This window comes from Watersipora subatra, chromosome 9, assembly GCF_963576615.1.
Source record: "Watersipora subatra chromosome 9, tzWatSuba1.1, whole genome shotgun sequence".
Lineage (NCBI taxonomy): Eukaryota > Metazoa > Bryozoa > Gymnolaemata > Cheilostomatida > Watersiporidae > Watersipora > Watersipora subatra.
This window is the reverse complement of record NC_088716.1, coordinates 3,464,291-3,482,860: the sequence shown is the minus strand read 5'-3', so window position 1 is coordinate 3,482,860 and position 18,570 is coordinate 3,464,291. Positions and strand designations below refer to the sequence as shown.

Sequence of the window (18,570 nt, the reverse complement as noted above, 5' to 3'; positions counted from 1 at the left end):
AAATCTATTCCATATCCTAAAAAGTTCTGACTGAACACGTTTCTGCCCATCCTGGTTGTGATAGCTCGTTTTCCTAATGTTGTTCAAAAAAGTTGCTTTCTATTCGAGTTTTTGTATAATATGCGACCAGTTGGAATAAGTACAGTAAAAGCCTTACTAGAGTGAGTTAGAAGCTTCAATGATAAACTTCAACAAAATGTTAGCAGATTTTATCAGAAAGTATTGGTACTACTTTATCATTCTCTATCATTTGCGATTGTTTTTGACCTTTGAAGTGATCTGACTGCCAGGATGTTTCAAGATTAAAATCAACAAAATTTGATCACAGTGAAAATGCTCAGATCAAATGAGACTGCAAGTATGACGTCTAATAGTTGCAGAGAGACAGACAGAATAAAGGTGCGTAACGCTGCACCTTAACGCTTTTAATCTTGAAACATCCTGGAAGTCACCTCAAACAATGATAGAAAAATACTGATACTTTCTGATAAAATCTACTAAAATTTTGTGTAAGTTAATTGATGCTAAGCAAGGTCATTTGGCTAAGCAAGGTCATCTGGCTATGAAAGGTCATCTGGCTAAGCAAGGTCAACTGGCTAAGCAGGGTCAACTGGCTAAGCAAGGTCATCTGGCTAAGCAAGGTCATCTGGCTAAGCACCAATAGTAACAAAATGTCTGCCGACTTACTCATTTTTAGCTCTATTCCTGTCAAGATAGAGGACAACTCTTAAAATATTAGGTCGGAGCTCAGCATCTTTTAGGTTGGCCAAAGTTTCCCAGAATTCCATTGGATAAGTATCGCTGACTAGACCAAGATCCATGGCATTGCTTTTGTACTGCTGTGAGGCGGAGACGAGAGCAAATCCGGCAAGGAAACAGAGAACTGTGAGGTAGGCCATCTATAAAAAGTTCATGAAACCTATAGTTGCTTTTTACTAGCTGTGCTGTTTCATCTGGCCATGCCCTCTTGTACAAATCATTATGTAATCTGCAGCCAACTAATATCTGTTTTGGCAGCCACTAAACTTCCCTCCTCATTGTCAGATATGGAGGTACCATCGCAGGTTATCATAGTCTCAGAAGTCAATAGTATTATTGCCCAACCAGGAAAGGTTAGTTCAAAATACATACATCAAATCATTGATGATGTCTCAACCCACTTTCCATGTCCATAGTAAAAATAGTTGACACTTGTTTTTTAAACTGTCAAGTAAAATCTTAGCAAACTAAACAACCCTCTTATGATGATATATGACCCACCCTACTAAATATATTTATTGACTGACCGCAGTAGCTAAAGGTTTTACATAAACTTTTATATCTCAAATATAAATAACCTTCCAAATAAAATATTTCAATATTCTAGTAGCAAGATTTAAGGCGATTGCATTAGTTATAGCTATTCTCACCTTGTCACTCTTCGCAGGTGCTTGTGCCAATGACAAGTGCTAAGAGCGCTAGCATGGGATACAGCACCTGTCAGACCTGTTTCATGCCATGTAATACTTGATGTCATAAATGCTAAATCCACCTTACAGCAGGGAACCAGAACCTCATGTTTGTTACACCCCTCCTTAAACCAGCCAATAAGAATATTCAGCTTTTCACTCTGCTGAGTGCCAGATGTGTGACAGCATACAAACTTTGCTGTCGTATACTGAGCAGTTTAAACTCTTGGTCATTTAATAGTTTATATGAGTATAAGGTACATGAGAACATGTCAATAACTTACAGCATCAATAATTGCACGAGTTGAAACAAACATTTATGTATCGACAAAAGTAAGTGAATTATTTGTTAGTTAACATAATTGGATTAATGAAAAATGAGTTTAGTCCATGGAGATTAGATTAATATATAAAAAAGAGAAGAAAACAATACGAGCTTCAATTTGTTTATTTCATCGTATGATCTTTTTATAGCATCCAGTTTTGGTTCGTTAGTATTCCAATTACATTCCTGACTGTTGCTAGTATCAAAATGTTTATCAAAATGTTCATCCAATATGTTTATATACATAAATAGCATAAAATGTTGGTAAAATTACCTGACCTGAGCCAACTAACAGCTAATTGGTTTGAATTGTTATTTTATCGTCAATCAGTCTTGACCTTGACCCTCAATGAACAGGTCAAAGTCAATTGGTCAGTTTTCATCAAGTGAAAAGAGATTTCTGCAAATATATTCTATTCAAGTTATTTTCGTGAAGCCTTTAGTTGAACATATGTATGTGTTGCTTGTCACACAGATTGTCTCAACACTCTATTCTTACTCGTACATATAGATGTACATGTAGATGTACATGTAGCTGTACATGTAGCTGTACATGTAGCTGTACATGTAGCTGTATGTGTAGATGTACATGTAGATGTACATGCATTTGTACATGTAGATGTACATGTAGCTGTACATGTAGCTGTACATGTAGCTGTACATGTAGATGTACATGCAGATGTACATGTATTTGTACATGTAGCTGTACATGTAGATGTACATGTAGCTGTACATGTAGATGTACATGTACATGTAGTTGTTTGTATATATATTATATATATTACTTTATCGGCAATAATTTCTTTTCAAATAGAAACGTTTTTTTCAAATTATGCCATACAACAATTATGAAAGAGAACAAAGGCAACAGGCAACAGTTAACCACTAAAATATAATAAACGATCTGACATATCATGCTTGAAGATGTGCAAAATATCTTTTTCTGTTTTCTCTGTTAAAAACATAAATAAAAACATAATAATAAGTGTAGTCTTATTATTGTTTCTGATAAGTTTATTGTCTGTAGTTTATTATGGTCTGTGTGTGGTTCTTACGGTTTGCTGCTCCAGTCGCATAGTTTATTTGAATATGACCCCTGCATGACCCCTTCATTTCTCTTGATTGTGTGATTGATGTGGAAGACACATGTCCATTCAGGATCTTTAAGTTGTGCTTTTGTATATACGCAGGTAGTGCTCTGCAATAAGAATCAATCCTATTTCAGAAGTCTGATTGACCTGGTGACTCTGGCATTAAACAAAATACACCTAAACAGTTACTCATACAGTTAAAAATACTTGTACCAGCAAATATGCAGAACAACAAAATTTTAAACAAATTTTACTGCTAGTGGTCTGTGGTAGTGACACTAATTGATACCCATCAGTACAGATACCTGCTCGCATGCATCAGTATTGACACTTGGTGGTGTGCATCATAGCTAGTGCCTGACATCAAACATTTTAAGACTGCCAGTGATACTCGTTGCTACACATCAGTGCAGATACCTGCTCGCATGCATCAGTAGTGACACTTAGCGGTGTGCATCATAGCTAGTGCCTGACATCAGACATTTCAAGACTGCCAGTGACACTTGTTGCTACAAATCAATACAGATACCTGCTCGCATGCATCAGTATTGACACTTAGAGGTGTGCATCATAGCTAGTGCCTGGCATCAGACATTTTAAGACTGCCAGTGACACTTGTTGCTACACATCAATACAGATACCTGCTCGCATGCATCAGTATTGACACTTGGAGGTGTGCATCATAGCTAGGGCCTGACATCAGACATTTCAAGACTGCCAGTGACACTTGTTGCTACAAATCAATACAGATACCTGCTCGCATGCATCAGTATTGACACTTAGCGGTGTGCATCATAGCTAGTGCCTGACATCAGACATTTTAAGACTGCCAGTGACACTTGTTGCTACACATCAGTTTAGATACCTGCTCGCATGCATCAGTTTTGGAAGATAATGATATGTAGCGTAACTAGCAGATGCAGCCTAAATTTCAAAACAGCCACTCGGTGACATGCATCAGAACTGACATCTAAATATATATCTCAATACTGATAGCTAATAGCGCACAGATTATTACAGGCGTTCACAGACATGAACCAACATTTGTAGTCGTGAGCAGGTAAGTAATGGTACAGGTAAATTTAAACTCGTTGCTAGTTTTACTATTTTTGTTGCCATCTGAGACCTACAAAACTGGCACTGAGTCAAGTTACCTTTTCATTCTCATGATATATGTTGTATTTAATTACAACCTACCAAAACAACTTTGCTATATATATATATACTAGCTATGCTACCTGGCGTCGCCAGGGTATTAAAAATCAGCTTATAAACAATGAGAAGTAATGAGAGTTGCCTGCCACTTGCTATTAGCCTGGCAGATTGTCAATCGAAAATTTTAGTATGCTTACTAATGACAATCACTTATTTACCCAATCACCCTGCGTGGTATGCAAAGCCATCGGGTATGTTCTCCCATATAGCGACTTAAATCGGTAAGCAAAGAACTCAATCTCTGTGATCTTCTGGGTAGGGTGTTGGACTGGTGAGCGGCAGGGTCCAAGATCAAATCTTCTTCAGTACGGATTCTTCATTCCAAAATTTTAAAAGCTACAGCCGGAATGCAGACATGCGACATAAAACACACATACTTTGAGAAATATATATATATATGCTATCTATAGCAGAGTAGTACCCGTATGTATATATGTACGTATATACATCTACATGAATGTGTATAAAAATTGTTTCCTCACTCCGGTTAACCTATATGAATGGTAATTTCCGCTCTAACTCGGGTCTCCTACCAGAGTCTGTTGAATCTCTGTTGTTTCTTTGTCATTATTTTATTCTAAACATACATCGATGACAGCATACATCGCATTGCGTCTGCAAACAGGGAGCTGCACAAAGGTGCACGCCTAGTCAAGACTGTGAGGCTATGAACCTTCTACAGTTCTGCTATGTAGTTCTTTGCTTATCTGAATACTGGTGGGCCTCAAGTAGCAAAGTTCTTGTAAATTTGACTCAGCCCTAGTTATACTTAAACTAGCATTTTCAGGCACTGCCTAGAGAGCTTGCACATGTTGAGTGATTCATTAACGATGGTATCTTTTTTAGACAAGCAATTAAACACGACTCTTATCACTTCTTACGTGTCAAAAGCTCTGATTAAAGCTCCATGAGAGCAATGATAAGGATGATTTGAGTAACATTTATGTCATGAATGTATTCCAAATCGTTCTCAAAGCTTGACACAGTGGTAACATAATATTCCAGTTTAGTATGTATCAAACTATCTGTTATAGGTATGTAAATGCTGGTCACACTTGAGAACAAACTTGGTGTTTTCAGCATTTACAAGTACGTGCCCCAACATATTTCACAAATAATTATATTATGAATTAAACTTGGTAGGTTGCTGAGCTTCGTCAGCTGCGATGAACATAATGACTCAACGACAGCAATAGAGAATAACTACTTAACAGCTAACGATGCAAATTTGGATGAAAAAACGGGTGTCTCTACAACTCCTCGGTGAGAAATCACTTTTGTTACAATTTATGTAATTCTATGTAATTAGGTACTTCCTTTGATCTAAGCTGTTTGGTGTTTCATCTAATTTAAATATCAGCATTTGAAATAAAACTCAGTCAACTAGTGACGAGATCTCTTTGAGATTTGACAGCACTGGGTGTCATCAGTATGCCTACCTGCCTGCTCTACTTAACTTCCTCTGCATAGAGGAAAGGTTAGCTGAAGGAAAGGTATAATACAACCTTAAGGTAATATATTATATTTAAGTTCATATATTGTTTTTGTTTTTTGGCGCAGGACTGATGTTTACTTACAGGTGGTTAAACTCTGCTCAAAGAAAGCTGCACTGAAGTCTCTAGTGAATCATCCCTTACTTACTCTTCCCTCTACATTGATGTCTAAACTTTTAGCTACGTTTGCTCTGTCTTACGCTCTCATCAGTTTTGAGCTGCGTTCCTAGTCTTTATATGGAGGTAAGAGAACTCAACTCTAGAGATGTGTCATGGGGTGTTATCTCCTGCACCACAACACCTGCTATTGAGTGTTATTTAGTATGGTAGTGCACAAGTCATACGGTAGTCTATTTTAAGACATATTTGCTTCCAGGTGTCATCAGGTGGCTTTGTGCTTAGCGTCTGGTGTTTTGCACACTTGCCATTGGCTGCTATTAAATTATTATAATCCACTTGCCATAAGTTGTCAAACTTATAGCAGTGTGCTAGTTCCATTGTTGGTTGTACATTGCTCTAGTTGAACTAAGTCAATCAAGCGCTTGTCCATGTTTGTAAGAGACTATTTTAATGCAAATACAGTATGGTGGGTTGAAGTTGCCTTCTCACGTCATATTCATTCTGACTGGAGTTGCCTCACATGTACAAAATTCACATAACTACTAGGTTATGGTCAGAAGCTTTTTTTTAAATTTCTGTCAAAGCAAGGGTATAGTTAACTCTGTTTTATACTGCAATGCCTTCTGTTAAAATGATTGTCCGCATGTACGTTATTGTAAGTTACATGTAAGTGATTGTTTTATTTTAGTTTCACGGTGTTGACAAGCATAAATAATAAATTTGAATAGAATATACAGTATACCTCATCACTCGCATGTGACACTGAAGGCACTATGGGCACTGAGGACACTATTCAACGCGTCAGGCGGCCTCAGGACTGCTGGTCTGTGGCTTCCATCAGAGCAGAGCAAGCAGACTTCTACCATGCATAAGCACAAGCAAGATACCTTTAAACTCAGAAGAGATACCCAATGCCACATCAGTGCAAAACTGGCCGCACTTGCAACATCTGGCCTCTCAGTTCATCTCTGCTCAAAAAGCAGCCAGCATTGAGCTCGGATTGTTGATAGGAAACAATCTTCCACATGTGTTTATATCTAGACAAGAAATCAGTAGAAAAGATCATGAGCCCTTTGCTCGTCTCACTGACTTAAGTTGGATGTTGATGGGAAATACCACAAACTCTGCATACAGCTACAACAGTGGCGCACATAGCATTCCATCTGAGAAAATAGTAAACCTGGCAGTACAACAGCCAACAACTAGAAGATGTATCTCTTTTAACATCAAAACAGAAACTCCTGACTTCCACAACACAGATAAATTCGAACAACAAGTTCTTAGTTCTGACTTTCAAACAAACCACGCCGATGAGATAAAGATGATACGATAAGTTCGATATGTATTGTCAGAAGCGCTGGCGGGCGGTCCAACACATCACTAATGTATTCTGGAAAAGATGGAAGACAGAATATTTATCACAACTTCATTCTCCTCAAAAGTGGGTACACAAGACAACAAATGATATAGCAGTAGGTGACATCGTATTAATCAAAGATGATCAAACCCCAAGAAATGTCTGGTTAAAAGGCCGAGTTTCTGATTGTTACACACCTGAAAATAGACAAATAAGCTCAGCTAAAGTACTACCAGGCAACTGAATTTAGGCAAAAAACTCTCGTGAGTTTTTAATCAGACCCATTGTGAAATTGATTAAATTCTTACCAGTCAAATCAAATGATATGTGCTAGCACCAACCATGTTGAAAATTATGGAAATTTAAGGTGGGGGTGAAAGGTTCTGCTTGTCTCTTTTAAATTTCCTAATTTGATAGTGGACTTCACAATCTAGACACCCTGTATGATTCACTGCTTCTGCCCAGAATTAATGCCAGTTGATCTGTTGGTCCTGGGTGGTCTATAGGTCTTGTGTGGTCTGTCTGACTTGCCATAGTGTTACACATTTGATTAGGTGTGCTTGAAGTCATCTTTCTGTCAGCTTTTGAGCCAACAACATGTAGTTTTTCAGCTCTGTTTTTCAATGCTGATACTTTCTTTTATTTGTTCTAAGTTTCATCAATACGTCAATGTCATATACATATGTAATCAAGAGTTAATCAGAAGGGGAATCACATACTATTTAGCAATCTTCTGGATGTATTAAGGTAAATGTTATATCTTTCATTTTAAGTGTTTTATTTTATATGTTACCAATGGCTTCGCAGATGAATAACTGTATAATTAACATACTTTCAGTAACCTTTTATCGGCAATCAAATTATTGTTTTGTTGTAGTTTCGCGGTGTTGACAAGCATCAATAATAAATTTGAATAGATTATACACTATGCTTCATCGCCCGTATGTGACAACATAACTACGAATCGGAGGATCCGCGAAAGTACCCTCATTGTTTTTCTCTGGCTATTTCTCCAACTAATGCAATAGCGTTGTGCTTTGTTGTATTTGAGTTCAAATTATTGTCAAACCCTATACATGGTAAGATTTCACAGCTAAATACTCTGTGGTTCAGACATAGAGTTATCCAACAATGCCTCCTTGCTTTATTAGATCTATGAGGTCAGCTGTAGCTTGTTCTCCAAGTTTATCTCGTGTGACATGTAGGACGTCTAGAAGCTTCTTTATTGCCTCTTTGTCTACAATAGTTGTAACAACATTAGGTAAAGGCGATTTAAGAATCATGACACTGGAAGGAGTGGGAAAGATTTACTCTTGAAGTTTTGAGGAGTTGTGACCTCTTGTTCTCAATTTTCCAATAAAAACATTGGACATATTTAAAAACTAATAAATTTTTAAAATAGTTGTTTTGCTTGAAGAAACCCCATTGAGAGATTTGTTTTTAAAATGGTAATTTACGTAATTTAATTAAACAAAAACAAAACGTAACTGTGATTATTTTAGTTGTACGTTGACAAAGATAACATATTACATAAAACTATTAATAGACCTTTGTAAATTACTATTTTAAAAACCAATTTCTTTATGCTGTTTCAATAAGCAAGACATTTATTTTAAACGTATCTTTAAAATTTGTAAGCTTTTGAAAATGTGTAATGTTTTTATTAGGAGATTTTATTTAAATGTAATTGTGTGTAGTTGAAATTGTGGTAAATCATTGTTATATTCACTTACCCGTAGGATAACGAAAGTTATTTTCTGACAAATAGGTTTTGGACAAAGATTTTTAAAACTTACAAAATACAAGCGCTTCCAGTCGGTATTGCAATATGTAGCCTGGTACAAACAAAATATTCCTTAATAACTTGGTACAAGTCATAATGTTAGTCTACTCACCAAAACACTAGTTGACAACTTGGTACAGGTCATAATCAATATTAGCCTCTTCACCAAAACACTAGTTGACAACTTGGTACAAGTCATAACGCTAGCCTACTCACCAAAGCAGTAGTTGACAACTTGGTACAGATCATAATCAATATTAGTCTACTCACCAAAGCAGTAGTTGACAACTTGGTACAGGTCATAATGCTAGCCTACTCACCAAAGCACTAGTTGACAACTTGGTACAGGTCATAATAATAGCCTACTCACCAAAGCAGTAGTTGACAACTTGGTACAGGTCATAATGCTAGCCTACTCACCAAAGCAGTAGTTGACAACTTGGTACAGATCATAATCAATATTAGTCTACTCACCAAAGCAGTAGTTGACAACTTGGTACAGGTCATAATTAATATTAGCCTACTCACCAAAGCAGTAGTTGACAACTTGGTACAGGTCATAATGCTAGCCTACTCACCAAAGCAGTAGTTGACAACTTGGTACAGGTCATAATCAATATTAGTCTACTCACCAAAGCAGTAGTTGACAACTTGGTACAGGTCATAATTAATATTAGTCTACTCACCAAAGCAGTAGTTGACAACTTGGTACAGGTCATAATCAATATTAGTCTACTCACCAAAGCAGTAGTTGACAACTTGGTACACGTCATAATGTTAGCCTACCCACCTAAGCAGTGGTTGACACTTTTTACAGGTCATAGTGTTAGCCTAAATACCTAAGCAGTAATTGACAACTTGATATAGGTCATAACCAATATTGGCCTACTCACCTAAGCAGTGGTTAGCAACATTAAGGAAGCCATAGCAACAAACCAGTTGCTTTTCAGGACATTTGGCTTGCGATGTTAGACTGTATTTGCAGCACCTATGGCTGAAACAAGTTGTAAAAATGGCTGATTATCATGCCAAATAATTTCCTAATTTCCATATACATTTCCTATCGTTGTTAGAAGAATAATTATTATATATATAATATATATAATATATACATATTATATAATATTATATATAATATGTAAATAACTTATATGTTTGCTTTCTATTTGAGTTTTTGTATAACTAGCTAGATGCAAACAGTTACCTAGACTGTACAGTAAAAGGCCCACTAAATGGCCTAATATATAACTCATATATCATATATATAACTCATAAATGATAGAAAAATACTGATACTTTCTGATAAAATCTACTAAAATTTTGTGTAAGTTAATTGATGCTAAGCAAGGTCATCTGGCTAAGCAAGGTCATCTGGCTAAGCAAAGTCATCTGGCTAAGCAAGGTCATCTGGCTATGCAAGGTCATCTGGCTAAGCAAGGTCATCTGGCTAAGCAAGGTCATCTGGCTAAGCAAGGTCATCTGGCTAAGCAAGGTCATCTGGCTATGCAAGGTCATCTGGCTATGCAAGGTCATCAGGCTAAGCAAGGTCATCTGGCTATGCAAGGTCATCTGGCTAAGCAAGGTCATCTGGCTAAGCAAGGTCATCAGGCTAAGCAAGGTCATCTGGCTATGCAAGGTCATCTGGCTAAGCACCAATAGTAACAAAATGTCTGCCGACTTACTCATTTCTAGCTCTGTTCCTGTCAAGATAGAGAACAACTCTTAAAATATTAGGTCGGAGCTCAGCATCCTTTAGGTTGGCCAAAGTTTCCCAGAATTCCATTGGATAAGTATCGCTGACTAGACCAAGATCCATGGCATTGCTTTTGTATTGCTGTGAGGCGGAGACGAGAGCAAATCCGGCAAGGAAACAGAGAACTGTGAGGTAGGCCATCTATAAAAAGTTCATGAAACCTATAGTTGCTTTTTACTAGCTGCGCTGTTTCATCTGGCCGTGCCCTTTATTACAAATCATTATGTAATCTGCAGCCAACTAATATCTGTTTTGGCAGCCACTAAACTTCCCTCCTCATTGCCAGATATGGAGGTATCATCGCAGGTTATCATAGTCTCAGAAGTCAATAGTATTATTGCCTAACCAGGAGAGGTTAGTTACAAACTAAATACATCAAATCATTGATGATGTCACAACCCATTTTCCATGTCCATATTGAAAAAGAGTTGAAGGTTTGCTTTGTAAATCTTCAACAAATTTTTTTAGCCTAATGCTGGCAAACTAAATATTTCTCTCATGATGATATGTGGCCCACCCTACTAAACATATTTATTGATTGACAGCAGTAGCTAGAAGTTTTACATCAATTTAATATTGTAGTTTCCAAAGATAAAAATTTCAATTTTCAAGTAGTGGTTGCAATCGTTTGAGCTATTCTTACCTTCAGCGCTTGTCACTCTTCGAAGGTGCTTGTGCTAGTGACAGGTGCTTGTGACAGGTGCTAAGAGCGCTAGCCTGGGATACAGCACCTGTCAGGCATGTTTCATGTAATGTAATTTTTGATGTCTTAAATGCTAAATCCACCTTTCAGCAGAGATCGGAACCTCATGTTTGTTACACCCCTCCTTAAACCAGTCAATAAGAATATTTAGCTTTTCACTCTGCTGAGTATCGGGTGTAGACAGCAAAGACATATGCATACAGATTTACAAGTTGGATGCCACTCAATTCACCTAAAATTGCTTTTATCCTCGTTGCATAAAACCTAATTGTTTATCTTCCAGATTCTGAGCTGTAGTCAATCACAATTTATTGAATAGTTGCAATTGCCTCAATTGATTCTAGACTTCGGTATTGTTTTATTGTTTGTATTACATTCGTCGCCCGTCGCATTGCATCTGTAACAGGGAGCTGCGCAAAGGTGCACGCCTAGTCGAGACTGTGAGACTATGAATTTCCTACAGTTCTGCTATATAAACTGCTGGATCGTTCTTTGCTTATCTGGATACAGGTAGACCTCAAGTTGCAAAGTTCTTGTACATTTGATTCATTTGCAGCCCTAGTTATCAGCCGCTGCCTAGAGAGCTTGAACATGTTGAGTGATTCATTAAGGACGGTATCTTTCCTAGACAAGCAATTAAACACGACTCTTATCACTCCTCAAAAGCTCTGATTAAAGCTCCATGAGAGCAACCATAAGGATGATTTGAGTAACATTTACGTCATGAATGTATTCCAAATCTTTCTCAAAGCCTGACACAGTGGTAACACAATTTTCCAGTTTAGTATTTATCAATTTCTCTGTTATAGGTATGTAAATGCTGGTCACACTTGAGAACAAACTTGGTGTTCTCAGCATTTACAAGTACGTGCCCCAATATATTTCACAAATAATTATTTTATTAATTAAACTTGGTAGGTTGCTGAGCTTTGTCAGCTGCGATGAACATAATGACTCAACGACAGCAATAGAAAATAACTACTTAACAGTTAACGATGCAAATTTGGATGAAACAACGGGTGTCTCTACAACTCCTCGGTGAGAAATCAATTTTGTTACAATTTATGTAATTAGGTACCTTTGATCTAAGCTGTTTGGTGTTTCATCTATTTTAAATATCAGCATTTGAAATAAAACTCAGTCAACCAGTGACTATTATACCCCAGTGTGATTTGACAGCACTGGGTGTCATCAGTATGCCCACCTGCTTTACTTGCCTACCTCTGCATAGAGGAAATGTTAGCTGTGGATCCTAGTGGTTTGGAACACGACTTGCGAACAACACAGGTTGGAGTACTGCACCAACCTGTACTGTAATGTGAACTCTAACACACGTTGGAGTTCAATTAGCAAAGAAAGGCTACTCGTGGTGACCGGATAACATCCAACCTTAAATTGCTTCCTGCAACTCGGCACGTCTGCTGTCGTTAAGGTTCTCTTGCCACGAGCTCAGACATGTCCAGCCAAGATCATGGAGTCATTGTTTGTGCAATGCGGCTCTTAAAGACGCGCACAGTCTCCACAGCTTCAACGGACATCACACTCGTTCTTTGAGAAATTACTTCATATTATTTTTCATGAAAGGAATGATACAAGTCTTCCTTTTTTTGACATGACAGAATTAATCATGTTTTATCGCTTTGCTTTTGAGGTTGTACACTATCTTGGTCTGAGCATAGAAACCTAATAAGTGTTCTGATTATTGTGTGTACTGCCAATACCTTGTTTATGTGACAAGTTGTGCTCCATTGTCAGTCCATCCTTGCTAATATCTCCAGCTATATGTACACTCATAACGAGCCATGCTTGCTTGATGTAGGAAGTCAAGAGACGCGAGCCAGCGTAAAGCGACGCAATCAGCATACTTTGTCATACCAGCAATCGTGCTGGTGATCGGAGCTGGCTGTGGCATGCGTTACAAGTACAGGAAAAGTATACCATGGAGGGAGGCCCACCACTTGAAAAGACAAGCAACTTCTCTTAAAGCAACGATTGATAACAGCAAAAACATTGACAGCAACAACGCTGACAATAGATATGCTGACAACGGCAATGCTGACAGCAGTGACCAAGAGACTAGTACGCCAAGACAGCAAGCTGGTAAGTCTGTGGCATCACCTGAGAGTGATAATCATACAGCATCTGTTTGCGAAACTGCACGTATATAAAAAGCAAGGACGTAAAAGCTGTTTAGTGCTGTTGCCATAGCCACGCCGCCATGTTTCACAAAATGCTGGCAAGATTCTGTGAAACATTCGTGAGTTCAAATAAAAAGCAAATAGTAGGGTTGTCCTTCCAATATTGAATTCTGTCACATTTTATGTATATGAGAATGGAATATTAAGGTATATCAATTTTATAACTGTGACTATGCAATACTGTGACTATGCAATACTTGATTCACAATCTGAGAAAGATAGTTCAAAGTGTAGTGACTAGTAATAACTTGTGTTATCGCTTTTGACAATTAATCATGAGCCGTGGTCTATGACATCATAACAACCTTTGGTGAGAAAGTAACTCAGCCTCAGACCAGTGATAAGTCTCTATCTGACAATGACATGAAGGTGAGAAGCATTTCACGCCTCAAGTTTTAACGACACTAAAACGACGATCATTGGAAATTTTACACGATCATTGTTCATGAACAAACACCTGTCTTATGCTGCCAGAAGCTCTACACAATTTTGCACCTCGTCTGTTATGTTATTAATTGAGTAGCTGTCTATATTCATACTAAAAAACACTCAAAAAAAGAATAAAGAAGCTGGTCGGTCGGGCATTCCATCTCTAAGCGATCTTGACAAGCATGTAGGGTTTGATAGTAGCAAACTGAGTATTCTCTAAAACATTGGCTAAACAACTCGTTGCTTGGGTCATAAAGACATCCGACTCTACACTCGCAAAACATGAAGTTTTGAAGACGACAAGGTGTATATAAAACATACATGTCAACCTTGACCCTTGTTCCTAGCATAGTAGATTATGGTATCTCAGAAACTGTCCCTAACTTTGTCTACCACAATTAACATATCAATGAGATCAGATTGACCGTTGAACTTCTTTGGCAGGTCAAAGAAAGTTTACAAGGATTTGCATAATAGCGCAGCCTCATGAATGGGAGTCTTGATGCATTATGGGATAGATGCCTCGCACGAGATTATCGACAAAACTTCCGTGTTAAGAGACTTTTCTGGTGCTAGCATACATGTAGATGTCAATTGTATAACTTTATTGAACTATTGGTGTATATATTGCCTAAATTAAATAATACATACAGAACTTATACTTCATGTCATGCTTGACTGATTGCACAAAAACAGAGAATTCCTTTATATAGGTGATGCTACATGCTATTGTATACTAGATGGCTAATGCCAGAAGTGGAAGATTTTCACAAGCTTTGCAGGAAATCTGCTTGTAGTGAAGACTTTTGTCTCTCGGGGAAGTTTTAACAGAATCGTACAACAGAAATTGTTACGCATCAGTTCTTAAACGTTTAGCTCGAGATCTTACCCAGTCCTCAATCTCCTTCTTCAATTCCTTATCTGAATAAATAAAATTATACATAATTATCTGAATGAACAAGACTACACATATTTATCTGAATAAAAAAAGACTACAAATATTTATCTGAATAAATAAAATTACATAAAATTATCTGAATAAATAAGATGAAACATGGTTATTTGATATTATGTTAAACTGATTATTATTCTAATAAACTGAAAATGGTAGAGGAAATAAACTATTACAATGATTGTTTTTACTGTCCCTTATTTAATTGATATTTCATTAGTAAAGTTTGTACAATGAATAAGGAAATAGCTTGTGTGGCCACTGATTGAAGCTAAAACAGAGAATGGTCTCATCTGGCCATATACATGATGCTGGAGAGGCAATGGGTATATTTTTATAGCTGCCTCCAAAGCAGTTCAGATAAACTGATACAAATAGATTTTCTATTTCTACGTTAACATTAGAGAAAAATTTCTATTTTTGTGGTTCCAGCTCTGACCAGTATTCATTTGAGTTTACAAGCGATTAAAACGCAGCTAATACAGCAAATGAGAAATAGGAAAGAACTGGAGACTAAGATATTTGGTAATCGTAGACTGAGTTCTATCAAAACAAATAGAATAATATAAAAGGCTGTACGTGATGACTCCGTTTCTCTATGATTCCGACCAAGAACAGAGCACATTTTTGCACATAGTTTTCACACTCCCACAATGAAGAAGTTATACATATTACTTACACGCCTCCAATTATCTACTAATAACTATCAGGTTAGCAACTAGTAGCACAATAAAGATCACATTATTGGTTATTTCATGCATAAATGATGTTCAATATTTCTAATGAATTTGATAGTACACCAGACTAGCATTTTGAGTGAGACATTCTAAAACGATGTGCAAATACACTTTGAAAATGCTCGATTAGTATTAGAAGCAAAATGATTGCTCCAAACATGTAATAAGTTACTACGACACCTGTATGAAACTGTCATCCTCAAGTCACTATGACACCTGTATGAAGCTGTCATTCACAAGTCACTATGAGACCTGTATGAAGCTGTAATTCACAAATTACTTAATACCTGTATGAAGCTGTCATTCACATGTCACTATGACACCTGTATGAAGATATTATTCCTAGACAAACCTTCCACCAAGTCTTCCACTTTCAGCTCTTTACGATTGAAAGGGTCTTCACTTTTGTTTAGCAGCTGCCTCAGGATATGTTTCCTGTCCATAACTATGTTTGAGGTAGGGAGGAGCACCGGGTCCAGCATAAGCGTGTCCATCAGAGGATCTAAAGCAACGATGCTAAGCATTATCGCAGAGGTCCGCAATATAAACTGAGTGCATTTTAATACTGTAAAAAAAGCGAGGTACTCAGCAAGATGACCTTCAAAATCTAAATAAAATGACAACTTCAACTGCCTATGTCACCTTTCACTATGTCACCTTTCACTATGACACATGTCACTATGAGACCTGTCACTATGACACATGTCACTCTCGTGTGGTGAGGATTTACAACTTACTCTCAGTCAGTTCAAGTCGTGTTGATTTTTAAAATAATTAGTTGTTATTCAATATGTGTCTGAAAAACTTATGCCAAATTTATGTGTATACAAGAGTTGCCTTACCTTTAAACCTTTCTGGAGCGTCTGACCAGTCCATGTCATTTTGCTGTTTGTCTGCGAGAATTTTGTTAACCTTTTTACCGAGGTTGGTAAATTTTTCAATTTCTAAGGTGGATTTGATATTCGCTCGAGTCATTTTGGAGACAGCATCGGTGAAGAGAGAATCACTATATGACCTCTAGAACAGAACGGAACTATAACAGCTTGAACTGAAAGTGTTAGAAGCTATTATTGATAACGTTTGGCACAAACCACTCACCTTATTACCGTACCATTCATAAGTCATAACAAGGCTCTGCATGTCCTACCTGTAGCGTGTTTGTCAGACTATTCATCTCAACTCTTTATTAACGCACAAGACTCAACAACATTACTGTACCCTAGTCAAGCAAATTTACAGCTCACTGTCCAGTTATTCATCAGCACTAACAACAGATGATATATACGGTTACACCACCCAGACATAAAAAGCAGATAATATAGACTAGCAAAACAGTGTGTGTGGTTACATAACGATGACTATTCACAGCCAATATGTAATGTACATTTAATCTCAAGGCATCTACCGCTAAATATTCACATCACACTACCCAGATGCCATCTATACCCTACTGTAGCCTTAAGTCTATAACCTACCTCATCATTTGCAAGGGCAGCTGCAAAAATTTCACAATCGAGATTTGAGTATATGGCTGTCAGGTCGTCTAGCAGTTTCTTAGGCTCCCAGGAGTACTTTTCAGCATTCCTCACGACAAGATTCTTGCACTTTGGTCCACATAGCTGCTTCACATTGAAGTTGAGCATAGCAGCCAACCGGTCAGCAAGCTCCTGCAATAAAAATAAGAGCCTAGTTCCGTCCTTGGCCTTCACTTCTCTACTTCAAAAATCCACTGAAGTTGCCTCCTCATGATAATTAACATAAAATCTACTACATTAATATTGGGTATATAACTTATACAATGGCGTTATTTATAACATTATTTAATTAACATATAATGTTCATTGTATTATTATATCATTCATGCCATAAATTATTTATCTTATACTATTTATATAATAATCCTGAATCGTAATTATACTATTGTCATTTATACAATAGTGTTACTTATAATATTATATGATTTGTTTAATGATGTCACTAATAATATATAATTTATATTATAAAAGAATTTATTATAAAATATAACTGTGCCAAAAATAAAATTGAATTTTTCCCAAATGAAAGTGATGGGCTAAGGTTCAAAGACTACTCACTTGAGTGAGGAAGGGTAACTTGATATACTCGGTGAGATATCTAAACATCTCCACAGTTTCAGATCCGAGGGTTAGATACGATCTACACTGTTTCTCCTCCTGAGACAAGCGCCTTTCCTTAGCCTGTATGATAATTCATGTTAATATACAGTTCTAGTTGTCTCTCAGCAGTATGTACCTATATCTTATATACGCTTAGGAAGTTTATCAGGTTAATAGAGTAGGTTAGTTATTGAGTTTCTCTTTAGTTGTACAGTTAGATTCACTTTGATAGTTTCTCTTTAGCCCCCATGACCAATTTGGTAGTTTCTCTTTAGCCCCCCATGACCAATTTGGTAGTTTCTCTTTAGCCCACATGACCAATTGGATAGTTTCTCTTTAGCCCACATGACCAATTTGATAGTTTCTCTTTAGCCCCCATGACCAATTTGGTAGTTTCTCTTTAGCCCACATGACCAATTGGATAGTTTCTCTTTAGCCCACATGACCAATTTGATAGTTTCTTTTTAGCCCCACATGACCAATTTGGTAGTTTCTCTTTAGCCCCACATGACCAATTTGATAGTTTCTCTTTAGTTGTACAATATGATTTTATCATTGTTTATCTTTTTTCATATCTTTATTTAATTATTATTGTAATTATTATTATAGTTAAATAGAAGTAGCTAAATAAAAATACGCTTCATTGTCCACAAAAATAATCTTCATTTTTTCGTTTGCTCAATGATATTATAACTCCAAGTCCAGCTCACAACTGTCGTGCCAACAACTCCAACAAATCACAAGAAGGCCTAATTTGATAGCAATTGTTAACCGAAATAAAATTTAAAACTAGAAGTTATCTCCTCACAGTCTATGTGAGTGGAATGAAAA

General features: G+C 37.0%; 2 protein-coding genes across 2 annotated transcripts in view; one reads left to right on the top strand and one right to left on the bottom strand.

Annotated features, from left to right (window-relative positions):
- The first annotated feature begins 11,696 nt into the window (after positions 1–11,696).
- On the top strand, positions 11,697–14,496 carry LOC137403533 (uncharacterized). The gene is made up of 3 exons (XM_068089471.1): positions 11,697–11,798; positions 13,108–13,388; positions 14,360–14,496. Exons 1-3 carry the CDS (start codon positions 11,737–11,739, stop codon positions 14,416–14,418), a joined length of 402 nt encoding a protein of 133 aa, XP_067945572.1. The 5' UTR covers positions 11,697–11,736; the 3' UTR covers positions 14,419–14,496.
- A 201-nt stretch (positions 14,497–14,697) lies between these two features.
- The window catches only part of LOC137403531 (ubiquitin conjugation factor E4 B-like), a 31,662-nt gene continuing 27,789 nt past the window's right edge, over positions 14,698–18,570 (bottom strand). Inside the window, exons 19-23 of the mRNA XM_068089469.1 lie at positions 17,698–17,820; positions 17,080–17,271; positions 16,447–16,621; positions 15,957–16,106; positions 14,698–14,836 (exon numbers count right to left, since the gene is read on the bottom strand). Of these exons, the coding sequence (XP_067945570.1) occupies positions 14,766–14,836; positions 15,957–16,106; positions 16,447–16,621; positions 17,080–17,271; positions 17,698–17,820 (711 nt within the window). The 3' untranslated portion in view covers positions 14,698–14,765. The remainder of the gene's footprint in view (positions 14,837–15,956; positions 16,107–16,446; positions 16,622–17,079; positions 17,272–17,697; positions 17,821–18,570) is intronic.